Here is a 25,162-nt window from a genome sequence, read left to right on the forward strand (position 1 = left end):
AGTCTTTTTTTGTAATTTGGGTTATTTGTCAGGGGCAAGATTCAAAAAGGTCAGAAAAAGTATTGTGTAATAATAACTCAACAAAAACATCATACATTTTTAGAAAAAAAAATCACACCCAATTGAAATTCCTTTACCTCTTAGAAAATCCACACGCCGTACCAAAAATCTACACATCTTCTATACAGAATTCACACCCTATACAAATACCACAGCTGTACAATTTTCACACCCTGGCCTATACTAAATTTACCCTATACAGTCAATAGCCTAGCTGCTACTCATCTGGATTGAAGCAGAAAACATTCAGTGTAAAAGTAAAAAAATGACATAACATTATTTAATATTTGAATCACAGCTTATATAGTGTTTTGACATCGACAACCACAACCAAAAAGTGCATTTTACCTCAAACTTGCGACTAGTTAACTTTCTAAAGAAGGCCCAATCGCTTCTCGGGTCGACATTAACACACTGACAAAATTATATTCAGAATTTAAAATATTTTTATACCACTTTTTAATGTGTGATTGTGTAAAGGTGTTCACGAGATATAGATACCAACCTTTCGCGAACTTGCTTTCAACGTCGAACGAACACTCGTTCTCATGGAGACGCGGTGTGCACGGAGGGGAGGGGCTGTGTGTGTGTGTGTGTGTGTGTGTGCGCGCGCGCGCACATGTGAGAGACGCATGAGTGACAGAGAGACGGAGGGAGAGCAGGGAAAGGAAATGCAGCTGAACGAAAACGCTGCGTTAAAAAATGAAAGACCTTGACAAAGACGAAAACTAAGGACATTTAGTCTATAATTTTATTTTATTTTAGTTAGTTTTGCCAAACACGCATTATAGTTTTAGTTAGTTATCGTTTTTTTGTAATGCCTCGTTTTTATTTTTATTTCAGTTAACGACAATGTTTTTTCCCACCCTAGTTTTCGTTTTTTCGTTCGTTTTCGTTAACGATTATAACCTTGATTAGGGTTTTGGGTGAACATGCCCAGTCACAAAAACATTAATGCTGTGATTTCAAATTTATTTTTACCGTTGTGAAAGGCACTGTCCATTCATAACAGATTATTTTGGCCATCATAAACATAATTGCTTTTACTTAAACAAATATTAACAAATAGACTTTTAACTTAATTGTGTATTATTTCAGACAGACACGGTCACATGACAAAACAATAATCTGCAGAGACAAACTAACATTTAATCACACCAGTGTGTGTGTGTGTAATAGTAACTGTACAGTTTGAAATGTAATAATTTACATTTATTTTAAGAACATAATTTACATCTGTATTTAATATTTTTAGCAGTATAATACTAGTGATCTTGCAAAAGCAGTGCTGAATACTGCATCCAGAATGTGTCGAATTTACCAGTTTACCAGTGATTGTTGATTCTGTTGCACAGAATATATATATTCTGTGCAATATTATATTAATATTATATTATATTATATTATATTATATTATATTATATCATATAATATAATATTATATTATATCATGACATGACATGATTATGTCATGACAAGCATGCCTCATTTACTTGTATTTGTGCAACATAAACAACATTCACTGGTTCATTAGCCTACATGTGAACATATATACAATAATAATATTATTAATGTTGCCTCTAATTTAATCATTCACACAATTATGCATTTGTAAAAAAAAAAAAAAAAAATTCTGATGGAGAAATATCTTCAAATTCAAAATGTTTATTTTGCTGTTACCTGATCAAAAAATATCTGAATATAGGATATTCTATATATAGCCTATATATATATATATATATATATATATATATATATATATATATATATATATATATATATATATAATTTTAATGATTATATAATATTATATAAAACAAACTATTATTATTAGGCCTACTATATAAAAATATTCCTAGTAGGCTATATGCTAAATCGCAGGATATCAGAAGTAATTTACGTCGTCAACGTTTCCGCCATTTTGGTTAGATTCTAATGTTGAAATATAATGATTTGTGTTTTAAATCCCATGTAAAGAAGAACATAAACCTAAATGGCGGAACATTGTTATATCACTACATGGTAACATGAAGTACTTTCTGAACTCACCACACAATATGCGACCGTTTAAATATCCACACAGTGAACAGGTTTAAAGCCTCGGAATGGCGTCTCTTCTCTTCCGTCTCTTTTACTTTCGTTTCTACCGTGTGTTTCTACCTGGTGAAGGTGTGTCTTGTTTACTTGTAACTCCACACTCGTATGAATAACAAACTCACTCCCTCTAGTGGCACAAAGAGTCATCGCAGATTCAACAGAACTGTATTCTGATACCTGTGTGTGTGTGTGTGTGTGTGTGTGTGTGTGTGTGTGTGTGTAGGGGCGCAGATAGGATTTTTTAACTGGGGGGGACCAAGTTGTCAGGAAATTATTTAAACTCAATTCGTTATTTTGTGTAATTTGGGCTTTAACTAGTGCTCAAGTAGTAACTTTGCGTAATTTGGGCTAATGATTTGCATTAAAAAGCCATTGGGGGATTGTTATTTGAAATCATGGATAAACAACAATGAACAAAGGTAAACAAAAGCCTGATCACCACTAGCAATGCATGATCAGACTGTTATTTGACTAGTATGCCAATCACCCACCAAAACTTCATGTCTTCAGCAAAGTATGTTTTATTTAAACATTTGCTTATCTCAGCATACGAAGTCTATCATTATGAACAAAAAAGCAAAGAACCTATGTGCAAATAATAATAATAATATTTGTTTGGTTTTTGAAAAAACGAGGTGATTGTTGTTTTGAAACGAGACATGAAGTTTTGTCTCTTCATCGCCTTTATGTGGCGTTTATACAGTCGATTTTTTTCAGTTCAGAAAACCACCGGCTCAGCTCAGAAATAGGGGCTGTTTACACTTAGCCACTTCATGCGTTATGGTTACCGCTCCTACAGGCACGATTGAGGCAGTTACCAGCTCCTCATAGGACCCCGGCTTCACTCAGGAGTCGTAGCACACACACACACACACACACACACACACAGGGAGAGCGTAAACGTCGGTGGCATCGTGTGTTTATTGACAACAGAACAGCGTATAGTGAGAATGTGGGTACAAAGTAATGGTGACCGGTGTAGATTATTATTATGTGTCAGCCTGCGTCTGCCCCGACCCGATTCTGAAGCAGTGGCGGGCCGGGACACTACTTTGGCTAATGTAACCTACATAGCGAAAACACTGATTAATCTCTGTTTTACCGATTTTTGTCTCCTTTCGTAGGGATAGTGAGGGCGGGGGACGGATCGGGTCACTAGAATCTGGAGGGGTCATGTCCCCCCCGTCCCTATTGCCGGTTCATGCAGTTGCTTTAACTGTTACAGAAGACGTTCCCGTACCACCTCCTCTTCACCACCGGAGGGATCCGTCCCTGGAATATTAATCATTACCAACTCCAATTCCCATAAGCCTCTTACCTGGGACTTATTGCGCACACACCTGCATCTCATCCACACACACCTGCATCTCATTCTCACACATATAAACCACTTCCACGCACCACATCAGTGCGAAGTCTTGATTTGCCCTGGCTGTCATTACTGAGCGTTTATTATACTTGTGGATTGTTAATTACCTTGACCTTGGAGTACCCCGTTTCTGATCGTTCTCTGCCTACCTCGACTTGGGTTGTTCTCTGGACCTTGCTTCTCACCGCCTGCCCCGACCATTGCCTGTTATCTGGTTTGTCTCTGCCGTTTCTCCATTGTCCTGTTTGCTGGTGTTGACTCCTGCCTGTTTGACTCCGTTAATAAAAGCTGCAAATGGATCCTCTTGAGTCTGATGCATCATTACATACTCTCTAATATACCTCGTTTTTCAAATCACACTAGTGCACACCTGCCAAATCTGGCCGAAAACAATAGATTTTTATATAAATTCCTAAGTTACTTGTATTTCTATTTTTCAAATAACTTTAAAAAAGCATCAATAAATTACTGTAACAATTGCAATAATACCATGTTATAAAATGTGAACATGGACAAAGAATGTATAAATATTTTCATATGTGTAAATTATGGACAATATAAAGATAATAAATCTATGTCTTCTATACAAAATTATTCATGGTTTATCATCTCCTCCACTCCACCAGTTTGTTAACATCCGTACAGCTGATCACAGCAGAACCAGAGGTGCAGCGAGGGGAGATTGTGTCATTCCCTTTAGAAAAAGTGTATTTGGTCATACTTCTTTTTCTGTTCGAGCGGCTACTGAATGGAACCGCATTCCTTTAATCATCAGAAATCTAAACACATATTGTACATTTAAGAACCATTTAAAGAAATGGCTTTCTTGAATTTCAGATCTGCTCTATCCACTGCTGGCTTCTTGCCTTGTGTGTGTGTATGTCATGTTTTTGTCAGATGTTTGTGTGATTGTTGGTTTGCTGTATTTCGACTGTATTTTTTAACATAATAGAATTTCTATTTCACCTCATGACTGACCAATCCGAATGGATATTCAAATGTATGTAAATTCATAATGGTATGTAAATGACGCAATGAAGAAAAAAATGTGTCATCCGTAATAATGACTTTTCCAAAAGAAAAATGTTATCGATTAGTTTTTGTTATTATGATTTTTTTAAACAGCCTTTAAAATATATTTAGAATCTGTAAATGTTTTAAAAACTGAAAAGCCCAATCAAAAAACTGTATCTCTGATAAATGAATGTTTGTGATGCCCTTTATTTTATTTTATTTGAAGTTCATTTTTTTTTTTCTTTTATTTAAATGATTGTTGTTTCAATTTATACTTACATAATGTGAAAATGTGTAAAAGAAATGTGTCAAGATGTTGCTATTGAATTCTCTAATTTGGAAAGTTCAATAAAAAATAAAACATAAAAAAGAGCTTCCAGAGATCACTGTATCATATATGCATATTTATGCTGATATAAAGATCAGCATAATATAAAGATCATTTGCATAAAGATCCTTCTGATCATACATGATCAGATCCACATAATTATGAGAAGAAACTACAATCCCATCAGCTTTCAGTGTCTCTTTGGCACGTCCTCAGGCCTGTTTGTGCGTGTTTCTTGATGCACTGACTGAAAGACTGGTTCCACCTGTTGAAAACTTTTTCTTCGTCGAAGCAAGAGACCAGGAGACGTTTGGATCACGTTCAAACAAAGTTATTCTTTATTGAGGACTTCGCGTTGACGCGGCTGCAGTTCTTCCAAAATCAGTCTGGCTAACATACTTTACATGGTTTCTTTATAGGCATTTCAGTGGGCTGTCCTTAATGGTGCTGACCATGCACACAGCCTTAGTTAGGGATGACAATGGAGGCAATTACCCCCAACTGAGATAATGGTACCCCCCCCCCCCACGGTATAAACAACAAATGGTCACGAGACCGAAGACTATGTAACATTCACACACAGTTCAACTCTTAGTTGGAAGATCAAAGACAAACCAAACTCCTGACTATTACAATGTTTAGACAGCTGACTTACAGCTGACTTCTGATCAGTAAATTGATGCCATCATGTTCACTTTGAATGCCCAATACAGTGTAGTTCACCTTAGTGTTTCATGTGATATTATAAAGCAAGTAGGATCAGCAGATCTTAAACATATTCTTAAATTTGTATCCTTCACACCCGAAGAGAGAGAGCTGTTGAGGCCTGGCATGACTCGTATGTCATCATCTGGGACAACGTTGCCCTCCACCAGTCTCGCCTTGTGAATGAATGGTTTGCAGGACATCCCTGCCATATGAGCAGATGTCCCTCCTGGAGATGATGAATGCTGGTTACCTGGCAACGGGTGCCAGAGATGGATACAACATATTTCCCTCATGTATTGCAAGAGAAAACATCCAATGTGATGTTGATGAAAACCTGTGGCATAACTGTCAGGAACGAATGGAGTACATGTGAAGTTTGTTTATATTTCCACTTATAAGTTTCTCTTTTTTTTACAGTATTCAGCATATCTGTTGAGTTTGTAAAGTATAATTTTATTTTTTTCGCTGTATTTTGTTGTCAATTGTGTAATGATTGATTGAAAGAATAAATTAATTTGACCTCAAGTTGCAGTGTTTGATGGAAAAATGTGCGTATGTTGCATGTTTTTACAGTTTTTCTGAATTGCTAAAACACATTTCTTGAAACCATCACTCACTTTCTCAAAACCTTAAACACAAAAGCAAATGTTCAAAACTCATTCAGAGAATCTCTGACTCTTCTGGCAAAATCAAACAATGCTTTCAGATCTTACACACATCAGTCAATATTAGAAACACTACAGATCATTCGTTAGACACTACATGAAGAATGGAGAACACAGAATCCAAAGCATGCAGTTACAGAATAAAAGTATTGACAACTTACAGTATTAAGGTGAATAATTATACTGTATGCACTGCAAGTATAGTATTGTACTGAATACTGTATAGTATCGAATATCTGTATAATTAGCACTTGTGAAAATACAGTGAAATAAAACTGTGAAAAAAAAACCCAGTAAAAAACTGTAAATGAAAAGCATGTTACTGTAAAGTACAGTCAGAAGAGTTGAGCAACTGCAGAATCAAGGTCAGTGAGAGAGATTTATTCTGCTTCAGCTTCACGTCTTCATGTCGGTCCGGCCGGAGAATATCATTTCTGCAGGAGAAGAGAAAAACCCTGAAGCAGATCCAGCCTTGACAACATTCTCCACACCTTCCTCTTCCTCTTCCTCTTCCTCCTCGTTCATCACCTCATACTCACACTCTTCCTCCTCTTATACACACATACTCTTCCTCCTCTCCCTCTTATATTGTTTGCATCCATTATTGGTATCAACATTCAGTGCAACATTTTGAATCGTTTTGGGACAATCATCTTGTATTTTGTACAGATGGTTTGGTCACATCATTAGAAATAAGAGTGAACAATTTTGAGTTGTTGTGTGTAATCGAGTTTTGCAAAAAGAGTGCATGAGATCTGCAAACAGTGTTTTAACTATCTGAACTTGTTTAATGTTTTACAGAAAGAGTGATTTATTTGACAAATTGGTTTAGGCTATTGAGAATTTGTGTCAGAGAAGTGGATTTAGTGTTTTAGCAATTCAGAAAAACAAATTTTTCGTGAGTGTTAAAGAATTTTGTAAAGAAAATGAGACATTTGGCCAGCAGTGAGCTTCAGGTTTAGCCTGTGTGTTAACTGTTTAAGCAATCCAGAAAAACTTGCTCACTAATAATATTGACTTTAATAATCTCTGAGTGGAATTCTTAGAATTTGTTTTGTTGCTGCCTAATGATTATATTTTAATATACCAATTCCCAAACACACACACACACACACACACACACACACACACACACACACACACACACACACACACACACACAGGTATCTGATTACAGTCCTGTTGAATCTGTGATGACTCGTTGCGCCACTAGAGGGAGTGAGTTTGTTTTTCATATTAGTGGAGTTACAAGAAAACAAGACACACCTTCACCAGGTAGAAACACACGGTAGAAACGAAAGTAAAAGAGACGGAAGAGAAGAGACGCCATTCCGAGGCTTTAAACCTGTTCACTGTGTGGATATTTAAACGGTCGCATATTGTGTGGTGAGTTCAGAACGTACTTAATTTTACCATGTAGTGATATAACAATGTTCCGCCATTTAGGTTTATTTACCTCTTTACATGGGATTTAAAACACAAATCATTATATTTCGACATTAGAATCTAACTATCTGTATGTAGTAATAACAATAGTTTGTTTTATATAATATTATATAATCATTAAAAAATATATATTTGCCTATATGTGGATATTTTTAGATCATACAACAAAATAAACATTTTGAATTTGAAGATAGGCCTATTTCTCCATCAGATTATTATTTTTTTGACACAAATGAATTATTGTGTGAATGATCAACTATCAGTGATATTGTATGTTCACATGCAATGAACCAGTGAATGTTGTTTCTGTTGCACAAATACGAGTAAATGAGGCGTGCTTGTCATGACGCACTTTTGAAATTTGAGACATTCTGGATGCAGTATTCAGCACTGCTTTTGCAATATCACTAGTATTAGACTGCTAAAAGTACTAAAGACTGCTGGAAATGTTGCTCTTAAAATAAATGTAAATTATTACATTTCAAACTGTACAGTTACTATTACACACACACACACACACACACACACTAGTGTGACTGAATTTTAGTTTGTCTAATGATTGGTTTTGTCATGTGACAGTGTCAGTCTGAAATACACAATTAAGTTAAAAGTCTATTTGTTTCTATTTGTTTAAGTAAAAGCAATTATGTTAGAGTAATGATGGCCAAAATAATCTGTTATGAATGGACAGTGCCTTTCACAACGGGCACAATAAGGGCATTTGAAATCACAGCATATGGCTTTAATGTTTTTGTGACTGGGCATGTTTATCCAAAACCCTAATAATTTTATTAGCTTGTTGAAGAAGAGGATAGAAGTGTATTTTATTGAAGTTGCATGTTCTGTTAAAGGTTCATTAAAGGGTTAAAGGGGCATTAAAAGGTTCTGTACAAGGTTTAGAAATATTTAGAAAATAACAAGTATTCCTTAAAAAAACTTAAAATGACCTTATTTTATAGATTACAATGAGATATATTTGTATGTGTTCATTTTAATATGGGGAAGGTCAATGTTTTAAAAATAATTAATGTATACTTTGATGTAGCTGTATTGTAACATCGTACTACAGGAAACTATTTAAAAATAACTGTCTTTCTTCACAAAAGGTCTGACATCTGTTTTGAGAAATGAAAGCAGGAGAAAACTAAAATGAGTTTCCATACTGAAAGACAAGATGAGGACACAGCCTCTGAAACGAGTCCTCCATCTCCTGGATTTAGCTGTGAGTCTGTGAAGAGTGATCAATCCATGAGGAATCTTCCGTCTGGATCCAGTGATGCAACAGTGACCTCTGACCCCAGGTGAGACACTGGCCATTTCAGCATTAACAGATGCTTTTATTCAAAGTGATTTACAGTGTATTCCAGAAGCTGTGTGTCCAAATAAAATACTTTTTCAAAAGTCTTTTGATCAGAACAGTTTTTAAACAATCTTTTTGATTATATTGAAAATGCTGAAAATAGTATACTGTAGAATCACAGGCTGCTGTAATCAACAAGGTAAACCTAACTCTCTAAATGAGTTTTGTGCATCAGGTTGTTGGAAACTTTATTCCTTCATTGAAGCAAGACCAGGAGATGTTGGGATATCGTTCAAGCAGATGTTATTCTTTATTGAGGACTTCGCTGAGCATTGCTGCAGTCATCCAACAATCTAACTTAGTTCTATACAGTATAGTTTTTTATACATTTCAAAGAGGGGAGGGATTACATATAGGTGGAGACTCTGAACAAAGCATGCAAATGAAGTATACAGGTTAAGGAACCCGCCCCAGACTCCAGCGTGTTACCAGTCTCAATCCAATCAGCATATTCATTCAAACGCATATGTGCTAATCCAATCAGCCTAACGATTCAATTTCTGGGCTGTGCCTCTGGCTCCAAGAGCCATTAAAGACAACAAAGAGAAAACAGGAATTGCAACTTTTCTGGGCAGAATCATTATCTTAACCTTAAAAGCAAAATACAATATTCTTACCGTGATGTTATGTATGGAAGCATATTTGAAATAGATTCTTAAAATTTGTTATTATTCAAGGTCAAATGATGATTATGTCAAAACATAACCATCACCACCTGAGCAGCTTTTCTTGTTGTTCATCTGGCAGTTAAAACTCACACACAACAACCAAACAAAATCTAACATTTTTAGTTTAAGGGTCAAGAGCCCAACTAAAGTCAAAACTTATCACCATAATGGCAACTTGAAAAAATGAGATTTTCTCCTTTGGTGATTCTGCTTGTTAACATCAGGTGTCTTCAATTAACACTCTTGAGTCTAGAGCCAAATAAACTCCCAGGAGAGTTCATTTAACACTGGCGTTTTTCTGCAGCTGATTTCACTAATTAGTTCTCTCTCCTGCTGAATTAGCAAATCCAGGTGATTGGAACAAAATACTGAGGAGGACTTTTACTTTCTGAACCTGGACTTTCCACCTCTGGCTTTTATATATATTGCAGAACAGAATGCAGAAAAAGAGAAACATTATCTTAAAATCGTTTCACCACCTGAGGTTATAACTATAGCTCCCATACAAGGACGCAATAATAACAAGATAACGTTAGCTTCGCGTTTCCCAGTGAGCATAAATAACGGCGGCATCGTAAACAAATTTAGTCAAAGTTGTCAATAGCCTATAAATGAACATTTAAATTCATAACAAACAGTGGGTGAAAATAATCATTCACACAAATCGTCGCCCTACAGTGAATTTGCTTGATCATTTACAATAGAGATTGATAGTTCAAATGATGATTATGTCAAAACATAACCATCACCACCTGAGCAGCTTTTCTTGTTGTTCATCTGGCAGTTAAAACTCAGACACAACAGCCAAACAAAATCTAATGTTATTAGTTTAAGGGTCAAGAGCCCAACTAAAGCCAACACTAATCACCATACTGGTAACTTAAAAATGAGATTTTCTCCTTTGGCGATTCTGCTTGTTAACATCAGGTGTCTTCAATAATGCTCAATCATCACTCAATCAATCACTAAATTATCTCATTAACTTTAACACTCTTGAGTCTGGAGCCAAATAAACTCCCAGGAGAGTTCATTTAACACTGGAGTTTTTGCTGTGTGAGTTCATGGGTGGAATAAATATATGGCAGGACTTTTACTTTCTGACCCCTGGACTTTCCACCTCTAACTTGGCGACATTACACATTGAATGAAGTATCAGTAAAACTTAACTTTGTTTGTAGTGACTACTTTGACTTTCCTTTATGTTGGAAGGGAGGGGAGGAGGGAGGAGATGGGATGAGGAGGAGGGAGGGTTTAGCTAGCCTCCGTTTTGTTTGACAACAGTTCGAACGTCAACAAGAAGTCCCAACATCGCTTAGAGCACCTTTAATTAATAAATAAGTGTTTATATAGTGCTCATTCTAGTTATACGGCATAGCTACACAGCAAAATCCCTAGTGTTAAATTAACACTCCTCGGTGTACATATAGGTCCAACTACAGAGTGTTAAAAACTAACACTGAAGCAGTGTTGAAGTTAATGAGATAATAAAGTGATTAATTAAGTGATGATTGGCCATTAGTAGTGACACCTGATGTTAATAAGAATCATTGACGGAAAGAGAAACAGGAAAAACAGAAAAAAGAGAAACACAAGAACTACTGACTTCGAGCTATTACACACTATTGCACTTAATATTACCAGTTTGACTTTATTTCTGTCATACATCTACACACGTTCCTATTTAGATTTAACAGAAGTTAAGATGGTAATGTTTTATGGAATGTTTCGTTTCATGTCACCATTATGGTGATTAGTGTTTGCTTTAGTTGGGCTCTTGACCCTTTCCTTTTTAACATTAGTTTTTCTCTGGTTGCTCCAACTCTGTGAGTATAAAGCACATTTGTTGTGGCAAGAGAAACTATGACCTGGGCTGTGTTTCCCGAAAGCAATCGCAAGCCTAATTTGATTGTACAGACCATTTATTGCAATTGTTCTACGATCAAGTTAGGCTTAAAATACTTTTGGCAAATGAAGCCCAGGTCATGATGATAATGTTTACCTGATTAAGTTACAATCCTGTACCGTCCTGATTCAATGAATCAGCATTATAACTTAACATTCAAATGATTTTTTCATATAAACTACAATAGTTAATTCCAGCAGTGCTTAAAACAATCTGACATATTTAAATCACACACAGATATCAATAATCTACATATGAATCTCAACAATGGTGACAATCACACAAATGTTTCATGTTGCAGTGCATGATGGGAGCCACCAATCAAAATGCATCCCTGGCTGACATCATGCATTGCAGCATGAATAAATTATGCAGCTGAATTGTCATTTAATTTTCATTGTTTTTTCCTGTTTGCTTTTATTTTGCTTTTGTTTTATTATGACTTTAGTTTTGTGATGTTCATAGATGATCTGTTTGTCACTAGTTTGGTTATTGTCACCATTGTTGAGATTCATATGCTGATTCTTTATGTCTCTGTGTTTAAAAACAATAGTGATTTTGCTCAAAAGTTTTTTCAAAATTGTTCACATTGCTGTTGAATCTCAAACTGTAAACTCTCAGTGTTACAAATTACCGATAATAAAATGTAACAAGTCATAGATTTTGACTCTGAACGTCATCAGTGAATAAGGTCACAAACATGATGATAATGTTAAACTGGTTTTCTCTTGGCGTACTAAAAGTGCTTTATAAACACAATGTCGGAACTAGGGATGGGCATGATTAATCGACGATCGATAATTGATCGTTAAGAATTTCGTCGATCACGTTAATTTGTTATCGATTAATCTAATGCATATTTTATCTAATGCGGGTTGCGTTGCGTAGTGTGAGTCTTGAAGCAATTAAATAAATTTCACTGTGTGGCAGCAATTAAGCATTTTACCACCCGGGGGCAATATTTGACACCATACTCGGTTATCTGTGATCTTCCGTTTTGATTTCAAAATAATCATGAAGAGGTCACGGCGAAGTGTGGCGTGGGACCATTTTGATTTAAAAGGCGAAATAGTTCACTGCAAACATTGCGATGCAACGTACAAGTACAACACAGCCACGACGCAGATGATGTACCACTTAAATAAAGTGCATCCGTCCCTGGTCGGTGGCGGTGCATCCTGCTCTCAGTCTCAAGTTCAACCTAGCATCAAGTCGGCGTTAGCGCGGACTCGGAGCTGTGATGCACAACGAGCAGAGAAAATTACCCAAGGGATCTGCAAGTTCATTGAGATGGATATTCTGCCCTTAAGTATTGTTGAGGGCAATGGTTTTCGAGATCTGATACATTTATTGGAACCAGCATATCAAATTCCATCACGACGTACCATCACTAGACTAGTAGAAACTCACTACGAAGAACGAAAGCAGCAGCTGTTAAAAGAATTGAGCAAAGCTGAGAGAGTTGCTCTAACTACAGACTGCTGGACCGCTTTAACAGCTGAGAGCTACATCACCATAACCTGCCACTACATCAGTGATGACTGGCAAATGAACTCAGCGGTCCTGCTCACAGAAAGCCTGCCAGGCCGGCATACAGATGACCACCTCGCTGAGAAAATGAATGAAGCTGTAGAGCAGTGGGGACTTGAAGGCCGAGTTATTGCATGCGTTCATGACAACGCGGCCAATATTGTAGCTGCCAACAGTCCCACCAGAGTGCCCTGGATTTCCGTTGCCTGCTTTGCACACACCCTCCAGTTGGCCATAAATGACGGATTTGCAATGTATCTTTATCGGGTAATATCAGCGGCTAGTAAACTCGTTAGCCACTTTAATCACAGCACTACAGCAACCAAAGCGCTGCAAAAGAAACAGGAGCAAATGGGCCTCGCAACTCACCGGCTTATCCAGTCGTGTAAAACACGGTGGAACTCCGTGTGCGAGATGTTTGATCGGCTGGTGGAGCAGCGGTGGGCTGTTGTTGCTGTGCTGTCGGACCGAACCGTGACCAAGCTTCAAGATGCCAGGATCCTGGAGTTGAAGGATGAGTACTGGCAGCTGATGGAGGACACACAGCCCGTGCTGTCAGCACTTAAATGTGCCACCACGGTTATGTCTGCAGAGAAATACGTCTCCATCTCAAACACTTATCCCGTCACCTTCGGCCTCATCAATATACACCTCATGCGCAGTGAAGGAGATGGGCCCAGACTCATCGAATTCAAGACAAAAGTGCGTTCCTCTCTCATCCAACGAATGAATGTAAGTTAAACTTTTTATCTTAGTTTACATATACATAATTACATGGATACTTTCCTGTTACCTTTTTAGATTTAAGCAATAAGCCCCTCGAAGAATAAAACTGTTACTCCATAAAAATATTTATTTTAATATTTATTTTATTCATAAAATAAACAAAAAATATAACGTTATTATAACACATGTATTCGTTTATTCGTTACCTATTTAGATGTAAGCAATAAGTCCCGCGAAGAATATAACTGTTACTCCATAAAAACGTTAATTTTAATATTTATTTTATTCATAAAATAAACAAAAAATATAACGTTATTATAACACATGTATTCGTTTATTCGTTACCTATTTAGATGTAAGCAATAAGCCCCGCTAAGAATAAAACTGTTACTCCATAAAAACATTCATTTTAATATTTATTTTATTCATAAAATAAATAATAAAAATATAACGTTATTATACACATTTATTCGTATGTTCGTTACCTATTTAGATTTAAGCAATAAGTCCCGCGAAGAATATAACTGTTACTCTTACTCCATAAAAATATTAATTTTAATATTAATTTTATGAATAAAATAAACAACAAAAAAATACAACGTTTTCTGATTATTGATTCCCCATCATGTATTTATACAGATTGAGGCTGGTGAGTTTGTGTCATTCGCCCCCATGATCTCATCGATGCTGGACCCTCGTCACAAACACCTGGGCTTTCTTACACCAACACAGAGACTGGCTGCTAATGTGAAACTGGTTGAACTGGGAGAGGCGGTGGGGACCGATAGGGCGGCTATCCAACAGGCTGGGGAAGTCGAGGCTGCGTTGTCTGACACGGGCGAGGGGAGCGCAAACACTGAAGTCGCGACCTCCCAGTCATCTGCTATGGCACAACTCCTTGGGGATCACTATACCACTCAATGTGAGGCTAGTATTGAAGCAGAACTTCAGAACTTTCTGAGGGAGACTCCACCATCCCTGAATTGCACACCTACAGACTGGTGGAAAGTGAACGGAATAAGGTTCCCCGCGCTGGCCAAGTTAGCGCGGAGGTACCTCTGCATCCCCGCAACGTCAGTCCCCTCAGAGCGGGTGTTTTCGGTGGCTGGACTGACGGTCACCAGGTTGCGATCGCGTCTGACCCCAGATCATGTCAACATGCTCTTGTTTCTCAACAAAAACCAGTAGACTGGTGCAGAAGTTGTATGCGATTGCGAATTACTAAAGTTAGTTATTTTTCACTAGCCTAACGTTAATTTAAGTTAGCCTAATTGTTAGGAAGGCTACGGTAATAGCCTATCTATCACCCTCTTTCTTCTGGCGTGGATAGTTTTGAGTTACATTTTGACAAAATCTGTCAAGTATTATTATGTTTGTTTTTGTTTTTTTTAAGTTATTGTTTAACATGATTCTTTTTTATTATTATTATTTTGGAACAAATTAGGTCTCTGTTTAAGAACGCCGGCTCGCAACTGCAGGTTCCGCTGCTTTAGAGCACCGCATATGTTCGGTTTGCCTAACTGAACGTAGTTTAACTGTCTGCCACAAGTTAATCTTGTAATAAAGGTCTCATTGAGGAAAAACACGCTGTATTTTTGTATTCATTGCATTTTTGAATTATAGAAGTTAAATAATTAATTTTATTATAAAAATATTAATGATTAATCGATAGTCGATCGTTAATTCTCCCGACGCTCGACTAAGAAAATTTAATCGAATGCCCATCCCTAGTCGGAACTGTCAGAGAAAAACTAACAATAAAAAATGAAAAGGGTCAAGAGCCCAACTAAAGCAAACACTGACCACCATAATGGTGACTAAAAATGAAAACGAAATGAAACATTTCATTAAACATTACCGTGTAAACTTCTGCTGAATCTCAATAACTTTTGTAGATGTATGACAGAAATAAAGGCTCAAACTGGTAATAATAAGTGCAATAATGTGTAAAGGCTCCAAGTCAGTTGTAGTTCTTGTGTTTCTCTTTCCTTCAATGATTCTGCTTATTAACATTAGGTGTCACCACTAGTGGCCAATCATCACGTAATTAATCACTTAATTATCTCATTAACTTCAACACTGCTTCAGTGTTAATTTTTAACACTCTGTAGTTGGACCTATATGTACACCGAGGAGTGTTAATTTAACACTGGGGATTTTGCTGTGTAGTGCTCCAAAATTCCATTTTGTTTGTTTGTCATTTGTCAGCATCAGCAGGAGGAAGAGACTGAGATCAGAGTCTCCAGAACCCAGCGCTGTGTCTCTGAAGAGTAACAAATCCATGAGGCTTCCCGTTAATTTCAGTGATGGACCAGTGATATCTGATCCTCCGTTAGTATAAACCTTTACTTGCTGATTTATTGTATTTCATTTTAATGAAAAAACTCAGTAAAACAATAAATAAGAAAAAGAAAGAAATACCATGAAATAAAATAAAAATTGAGTATGCAACATATGCTTAACATGAAGAGGGGTCTAAAATCATATACACTGTTAAAAAAAGTTCCGTTAAAAAACGGAAAAAGTGCTGGTAATTAATTACCAGCACTTTTTCCGTTATTGTACGGGCAATTCCGTAAACCTTAAAACGGATATTTCCGTAGATTTACCTGAGTTTTTCTGTACCATTGACGGACACTTCCGTCAAACCAAAAATGGAAAATTCCGTATTTTCCGTAAATTTTTGCGTTATTGTACGGACAATTCCGTAAACCCTATAACAGATATTTCCGTAGATTTACCTGACTTTTTCTTTACCATTTACGGACATTTCCATCAAAACTAAAATGGAATATTCCGTATTATTAAAGTACTCAATCCGTACCATTTACGGACACTTCAGTCATCCTAAAATGTTTAATTACGTACAGTTCTCTATCCCGTTTTTCATCAATAAAGCACAAATGTAGAATCACAACAATTATTTATTTCCTTTAACAGCTGCCAGTGCTTTAAAGTGATTGCACTTTTTGTGGTGAATGAATTGCAATATTTACATTACAACCATTAAAACATTCAGAACATCACCTTCACATTCAGAGCAATTTTACATACATAAACCAGCTGTTCTCTCAAAGAACTACAGCCATGTCCTTTAACAGGGAGCTGCCAAATCTAGCAACTTTTTAGCACCCACAGGGTGACAGGCATTAATAACAAATGGATTTGTTAAAACATTCAGAACATCACCTTCACATTCAGAGCAATTTTACATACATAAACCAGATGTTCTCTCAAAGAACTACAGCCATGTCCTTTAACAGGGAGCTGCCAAATCTAGCAACTTTTTAGCACCCACAGGGTGACAGGCATTAATAACAAATGGATTTGTTAAAGACATTGACAAAATAAGACAATAAAACTGCCAGCATTGCTGTTGCTGTCTCACCTGTCAGTGCAAAATGAGGAGCCCCCTCCAGGAGGATGCAGAAACCTACACCTCCAACTCCACATATCACACCGACAGGCAGAGCTCTGCAACCAGTGTCTGACCTTTCTACAAAAAACAAATAGAACATTAGAAGTATTACCTTATACAACTTTTCTATAAAACATCAGTGCAGCAATAACAACCATCCTTAGAAGGATGACTCTGTGCAACATGCCATAAAGAGATTTCTGCAAAAAATAAAACTTAAAACTTACACCTCCAACTCCACATTGACAGGCAAAGCTCTACCTGGAATGACAAATATCACCCACCTTCCCTCCCCCTTAACATGGGGGATTTGAAACTGCAGCATGTGTGTTGTGGGCATCTAGTTAAAACATCTGAACTCACATAATACTGTAAAAATCTGTATTTCTCCTCCCAAGCCCCATGTTTTTGGATTTGCGTGTGTGCGTGTGTGTGTGTGTGTGTGTGTGTGCATTCAGTCCAAAAATGTATTTTCTGAGCTTTGAGAACAGCTCAAATGGCCCACTCAGATTCCTTCTGCTTGCATTCAAATTCCTTCAGCTGAGAAACCAGCTTGCACACCTGTGGAGGAATGAAGTGCCGTTTCTTCCCTTTCTTCTCTGCCTTGGAGCCTCGCTCAGGATTGATCCCAAAGAAAACTCTGAGAAAAAAATAATAATAATAGTGAGATGCAGACAAAGTTTGCACGTGTCCTGTGGCTTGACAGGAGTGGAGCAGTTCAATAAAATCATACATTTGTTTTCTTCAATATGCCCCTATGTGTGAACCTCTCTATCATTCTAGTTGACCATCTGTCTAGTACCCAATGTTGTTGTGGTGCTGGTGCCAGTGGCTAAGCTTATCTCTTCCTTTGTCTTTTCAAGACACATGCATTCACACTGCGCATATACAGAAATGTTTGCAAGGGCGAGAAGTCTGCTTATCACCAACACATGACAGCATGCATCCTCAACATGTGTGCAGGGATATTATAAATGCACAGAACACAGAAGGGGATAGAAAACACAGTTGACATCGTCCTATCAAAAGGTGTAACAGCACATTTGAACACGGACTGTCCTGGGGGTTACTCAAACATGGAGTGGAGCAACTGTGACATTCAGTGCATGTTATACATCAAAGTATTAACATTTGGGCATGAATCATTTTTTAAATGAATATGTTTAGTATTTGCTTCTGGAGGGGGTCCCTGGAACAACATATTTTGAGGTTGGAGTCTGCAGCCAAATACATTTCAGTTTGTGTGTCTTTGACATGAAAAGGTTTGACCACCACTGACATAACCTGGTCTCAGGTGCTAATGGTTTTAAAGAGATAGCTCAAACGAATTTTGTGTCAAGAAACCATTCTAAGAAAAATATGTTTTTGCTCCATTTCCCAACTAGAAAGTCACATTTACAAAGTATTTCCAAACAATGAGTGCTTACCTTTGCATGAATTCGAGAGTAAAAGCCATCTCCGGTGGGTATTGGATGTTGCAGACATAAAACATGGAGAAGACGTAGCTCAAGGCCACAATGGGAGAGGTGATGTGGTCATTGACAAGTAACCCATCAAGAGCAATCTTGAATTGCTGGTCACCTTAAACACATATAAAAAAAAAGATAAAGAAAATAAATAACAATTCTGAGCACCATGTACAAAAAAAATAATCCCATATTTTAAGGCAAGCAAAACATTTCTTTAATAAATATGACAAAACAACAGCTTATAAAACAGCTCGCTGAAATACAAAAAATATTTAACTACAAACCTCTGACTAGGATGCATGGGGTCACTGGGAGTTCGACTTCAGGATCTGCAGAGATCTGTTTTGGTGACAGACATGACACATGAATTAATGTTTCCAGTGCACACAAACCTGCTGTCAGATTGACTATCTGCTAGTGTCTTCATCAGACAGAGGTAGCCATTAAGCACAGCCATTAATGTTAATAGTTTATAGAGAGAGAGTTTATAGAGAATATCTGCAGCACAATTAGGGGAATCTATACTTCATACTGTGATTGGTTACTTGGTTCACCACTGGATGCAAATAATTATCTTGCACACAGTTTAAAATTTACAACATCTACCTCTTTTTTGTCGAAGAGTTTATTAGAGTCTTCCTTGAAGTATTTTGCAATGCCACAGATGAGCTGTATTGGACCTTCGCCCGTCTTCATCCCTTTGGAGTCAAGGAAGTCATTGATCCCCTTTTCTTTTTTGGAAAGTTCCTGTTCAAGGTTCAAGGTGTTACTTTTGTACAGGTACATAAGACTAACACTCATTTTCGTTTGGCCTCCAAAAAATGCAGCTATGGAGATAATTTTGAAAAAAAAAAAACTAAATTAGAATTATTTCATTTTCATTTGCAACCTGTTCTGTTTTGATCTCAAATGTTCTGCTTTTTTGGTTGCCACTTCCTGATTTTTGGTCTCAAATCTATTCTATTTGATTGTTCATCCAATTTATTCTATTTGATTGGATGCCAGTTTATCTTTTTTGGTCTCAACTCTCTTTTTGGTTGCAAATCTTTTTTTGATTGATTAATAAAGACAAAATTCTCTCCATATGGAGAAGCAAAGCACAATCATAATAATAACAGTAACAACACACCTGTGCCAGCTTGTTTTGTACAGAGAAGCCAAGGAGTTTAGATGCATGATCAAACAGGTGAGGAACTTCAAACAGGAACGGCCACTCATCCTTTACAACGCCAATAGGGGTATCAGCATCGTTGAGGATTTCACGCTGAATGGGATATGTTTCAGTCATCAATTTTCGAACAGATGACTCCTAAAGATATGAGGCAGTTAGTCAAACAGTCGAACAGTTAGTCAAACTAACCAATTAAAATAATAAAACAGGGTATCAATTTCAATAGACTATGGGCATAGTGATGTCAGACGATCTACAATTTCACAATGTGTCCTACAATTTCACGTGTCCTTACAACACAAGAAAATAATGGATGATTGCAGACCCACCTGAAGATCCCGGGTTTGAAAGGCACGTTTCAAGTCATCTCGTTTAGACAGCAGGTTTTCTCTACACACAGTCCCTTCAATGATTGGATCCCACGCCACACATCCATACAGATCTGAATTCCTGGGCCTTTTCTTTGTTGAATTTTCACCCCCTGCTCGCCTCTTCAGTGAGCTTTGTGGCCTCTTCATATTTTCAATTCTGTGTTCCAGCTGACGAAAGAGAGTTTCAGAACCATCTTTTGCAAAAGGTTTGTTTCCAAACGGCTCTGTCAGCTTGAAGGAGGCAGGATATTGTCCTACAATCATACTGGCGAGTTCCCTCAGCTTTTGTCTACCAGGTCTTCCTGGGTGTTCGTGGAGGTAATCTTCAGCGACGATCCGAACCATCTCTCGTCTGTCTTTCCCCATTATGTACTTCTTTTCACGCAAGTCATCCATGACTTTTGAGGGAAATTTGTGCCATGGAACAGAATATGTGTCTTGGGATGGGGAGTCGGCTGTCTCAGGTGGGGTTGAGGGCAGCTGAAACCTCTGTGGCTCAGGTGTTGATGAGGGGCCAGGCCTGGTGAACTGCGGTGGAGCTTGTGAATCTATGGATGACATGACACACATCTCCATAAATTAAACACATCACGATTGTTACGAATCAATTAATACATTGGTCCTCAATGTCCAGTTTGGGTCCACCAGGAATACAAATGGACCCAATTACGAAAACCAATTATAGGGTAGTTATTGCCATGTACAGCTGATGGCAACCTTTTTTTGCATTTTTTGAATAAACCTTTTTAGTCTCAGAAAACTTGCATTAAAACAGAGGGGCAAAAACTCACCTGCTTCCAATGCTTTGACAGCTCTGACGAATCTTTTGCACTGAATGAATGGCAGAGTGTCTTTAATGTCCTCCGGGTCCACAAGGCTCAGGTCATCTACAGAAAGAACTCCTAATTCCTCCAGTTTAGCCATCAGTGTATCCATCTGATCGCTACTGAGCGATGGCATTGCTTTCTTGACATAGTTTTTCACAAGTTCCATGTTGGTGTGTGTTTAAGAGGAATGAGCCACCGAGAACCTCTCTGGTAAGAATAAAGTGGATGATAATCATCAATTTTGTTCAAATCATGGCAACTGAACAGGTCAGAAGCATTTTCATCAAGTTCATAGAGTCCAAGCTCAGGTACCCAGCTGGCAGTTTTCTCTCGAAGCAAAAGTAGGACAGTAGTTTCATTTTTTACAAAAATGCTTGCTATTTGTCCTAACTGCAGTTGTGCTTTGGCATAGCTCAGTAAGACCAGCATACCATTTGCATATTTAGTGCCTTTAACCTGCACTCTCTCTGTGACAACTGAGTTACTTGAGTTCAAATCAAATTCTTCAACCACTGTCTTTATGTTCTGGTCATAGAGCTCTGGATAGAACCGTGTTGAGTCTGAGACATGAACCTGGGGACTAAACAAGGTACCACAAGACTGATAAGCCTGAAGCAACTGGTGCCGTTCAGCCAGAGACTTGGTTACATTTATGAAGTTCTTACTTGCCCTAATGCACCTTTTAAAATAAGAATGTTTTGATTCAAAGCGCATTGTCCAAGTATATATGAGTGGGCCAAATTGTAAAGTCAAGTGTGCATAGTGAAGCAGATAGTGGTGTTTCGGTCTAAGTTGAACTCTTGGAAATAACTCTTGCCTCAATTCCACATACAGTTCAATCAGTCCCTTCATGAAAGCAATCTGCGACTCTGAGAGCCGAGGTGCACAGACAAATTCAACAAGCTCCCTCAGAATTAGTACCAGTCCCCATACTTCATTATCAGCATCTTCAATTGTGTCATGCACCAAAACAGGCAAGAATCTCAAAAGCCACCTGTTTTGGGCTGCATGCCCTCCAAGCCTTGCTCCTGTATTGGGAATAGTGTTTAGCTTCTCGCTGCTTTCACCAGGAAATGATTTGATTCTTTCATTAAGAACCTCATAACTGAACCACTTTTGTGTTCTGATTAAGAACTGCAAAAACAATGCCAAATCATAATCTACTACCCCCTCAAACAGATCATGAGCTAAACAAGCTGGTAAGCCTGGCTGACACACATGAAAGTTGGACAGTTTGTTGAAAACACTGTCACATTTCACACCGTGATGAGTGTGTACTTCATCGTTACTTTCCAGAAACCGCACAGTCTCATTATGATCAGCTGGATTTCTATGAGTGAAAACTGTGAGAGGGTTCGACTGAAATTCACTTTTTGTTGCCAAACAGTATCTGCAGAAATATTGAGCTGTGCTAAAATTTTCTGTAAAGCCACCAATCATGTGGGAGCCCAGATTATCTCCCATTATGCACGCAACAGTGCCTTTATATATCTTTCCATTGAAAGATATGCCCCTTTCCTCCAGCTCACACAAGTCTGACACTAGTTTATTGAAAATCTTATCCATTCCAAAGTATTTGCAATCTTTCTCTGTACAGAGTAATGCCAACTGTATCTGATCAACAGTTGATCGTTGGTGTGGATGAAAATTTCCAAGTGTGAAGTAGACAGCCAATACTTTATGCTTTGTCTTGGCAGATCCGAGTGGATTAGCCACCTCAAAAGCATCCTGAAAGAGCATTACCTTTAAACTGTCTGGGTCTGAGGAAAACATGGCATTGGATTTGATGGCCCACCCATCAGTGACATCACAGAGTACATCATCTTCAGAATTTGAACTAGGACTGTGCTGATCTAAACCTTGCTGTTTCAGAATTACTTTGAGGGTTTCCAGTATTGGGATGTAATGATAGTGCCTCTTCAGGCCACTGCGATTGCGTCCAAGAAAGACTTCAACAGGTTCAACATAGTCATAGTGTGACTTGTAATATTTCAGCCTCTTGTGTTGCGTAGTTAAATTACCATTTTCATGTAATGCCTTGTGCATAGGGCTCTGCTCGTATACACTATTTCCAAGAGATGTTACACTCTCCTTTGGAACACCATACTGCCCCAGTTCACGGGCTAGTGCATCCACAGTATATTCCTGTTGAATATCACTTATAGTTCTCATTTCATTTGCTATATCTGTTATTGTGGAGGCTGGGACCAAATATTTTGCCTGTAAACCCAAGTAAAACTGAGCAAGACTCTCTGTGAAGTTGTCTTTCACTTGATCACTGCAGAAATTATCACTTTGTTCTGCATCAATGTTAAAACTTTCAGGTTCTTCAAGTTCTACAGGTTCTACATGTGATCCTTCACCTTGGAAAGACTGTTCTGTTAGTTCACATATATGAACTGGGGCTATCTTGGTAACATCCCACCCTTTATGGTATCTGGAAATATGCGTTAAAAAGGATGACTTAACATTGAATGTCTTAGAACATCCATCAAAGGGACATGTTACAGTCAAACCCTCATCTATGTGACCACTCAAATGACATTTTAAAGTTTTAAGATCAGCATATTCACTGCTGCAAAAATTAAACGAGCACTTTAACTGTACAGACACATTGCGGTTCCATGTTTGTGTGCTCCTACTGTCTACATGTGCTCGTGACATATGCACAGCAAGGCTACTGTATGTGTTAAGCTTCCTTCTGCAATCCCTATGGCCACATAAAAAAAATACATTATTATTATTTCTGTGTGTTCGGCAGTGTTTCAAGTAATCAGTCGAAGACCGGGCGTTAAAGCCACAAATGTTACAAGTCAACATGTTTAAGAGATTGAATTTTGCCAAGTGAAGGATAGACAGAATCAGAACAGAATCAATATGAAAACAATAAATTCAGATCAGCACAGTGAAGCACATTCACTTTTCAGATACCTTCAAATAAGCAATCTGCTTTGGGCTGCATGGGCCACTCTCTTTGGGCTGCAATGTTTTCCTCACTGCTTTTTTCACTTTAGGGAATGGAAAGTCTTATAATGTACAGGGGAAATCTGATTCTATTTAATCATCACCCATTTTAATTATTGCCATTTTTAGTTGTATGGTAACGTAACACAGCGAGCTATAACAATACACACACACGTGGCTAATTTTCGCGCGCGCGCCCAACTTATGGGCTAACTTTAAAAAAAAACAAAAAAACTTATGAGCTAACTTTAGCTGGGCAAACGGGCCGTCGTCCACCCACGCTTCAAAATAACGCAAAACGCACACATTCAAATGTTACCATGAAACACACAAGGCTACCAACTGACTGTCGAGACCAAAATTCATGTACGAGGAGGAACAAAAAATTGGCTTTTGACGTACTTACGAAGCGCAGGCGGCGGGCTAATGCTAGCGCAGCTAGCAGCAAACGTCCACTCACGCTTCAAAATTACGCGAAACGCACACATTCAGATGTCGACATGAAACACACACGACTACCAACTGCCTATCGAGACCAATTTAATGTACGAGGGGGAACAAAAATGGGCTTTTGACGTACCTGGTACTTAGGAAGCGCAGCCGACATGCCAATGCTAACGCAGCTAGCAGCAAAGGTCCCGTGCTCAGCTGCGAGCCACAATACCCTGTATAGCTCCGGTTGGAATGCTGCTTAAAACCTTGAAAACTTCGAGACAAAATTAACCAACTAATAATTTGTCCTACATTTTATGGGGGAAAGGCGACTGTCTGGCGAGGGGTGCCAGAACAGAACGCCCGCCATGCAGACGTAAATGAACAGAAAACGTGCTTATCATGTGTTTAACATGTTTAACTCAATATATTTGTTTGAGAGGTGGCACTCATTCCTATTCTCATTACACACAACCAACCTGTTTCCAACTTTCCATGTGACTCGCAGAACTTCAGGCTGGCTCTGACCGCACTGAGTGTAATGGCGGCGTCGGAAAATTCTGGCTGGGGGAGAAAATTCTACCCATACTGCCTTGCGCAACAGCAAACTTTCCGTATTTCGCAAAACGGAGCAAA

At 38.0% G+C, this 25,162-nt stretch overlaps 2 protein-coding genes across 5 annotated transcripts in view; one reads left to right on the forward strand and one right to left on the reverse strand.

Annotated features, from left to right (window-relative positions):
* Positions 1 to 25,162, forward strand: part of LOC311077597 (protein NLRC3-like) — a gene marked incomplete at its 3' end in the record, with an annotated part of 522,782 nt that overhangs the window by 486,216 nt on the left and 11,404 nt on the right. Inside the window, exon 3 of the mRNA XM_084106154.1 lies at positions 16,083 to 16,205. Coding sequence (XP_083962280.1) covers positions 16,083 to 16,205 — 123 coding nt within the window. The remainder of the gene's footprint in view (positions 1 to 16,082; positions 16,206 to 25,162) is intronic.
* On the reverse strand, positions 16,781 to 25,070 carry LOC311077605 (uncharacterized protein). Of its 4 annotated transcripts, none has more exons than XM_084106168.1 (8): positions 24,675 to 25,070; positions 21,095 to 21,337; positions 20,262 to 20,851; positions 19,891 to 20,070; positions 19,368 to 19,508; positions 19,046 to 19,100; positions 18,720 to 18,873; positions 16,781 to 17,932 (listed from the first exon to the last, which is right to left on the reverse strand). In XM_084106168.1, exons 2-8 carry the CDS (start codon positions 21,294 to 21,296, stop codon positions 17,785 to 17,787), a joined length of 1,470 nt encoding a protein of 489 aa, XP_083962294.1. In that variant the 5' UTR covers positions 21,297 to 21,337; positions 24,675 to 25,070; the 3' UTR covers positions 16,781 to 17,784. The 4 variants fall into 4 exon arrangements, with proteins under 4 accessions (XP_083962294.1, XP_083962296.1, XP_083962295.1 ...); XM_084106170.1 differs by having other exon boundaries at positions 25,006 to 25,069; XM_084106169.1 differs by lacking the exon at positions 24,675 to 25,070 and having other exon boundaries at positions 21,095 to 21,443.

Source organism: Abramis brama (genome assembly GCF_963993115.1).
Source record: "Abramis brama genome assembly, chromosome: 2".
Lineage (NCBI taxonomy): Eukaryota > Metazoa > Chordata > Actinopteri > Cypriniformes > Leuciscidae > Abramis > Abramis brama.

Bases quoted from the DNA above. Each gene is read 5' to 3' on its own strand.
- LOC311077605 (XM_084106167.1), bottom strand. From the start codon at position 23,950: ATGTTGACTTGTAACATTTGTGGCTTTAACGCCCGGTCTTCGACTGAT.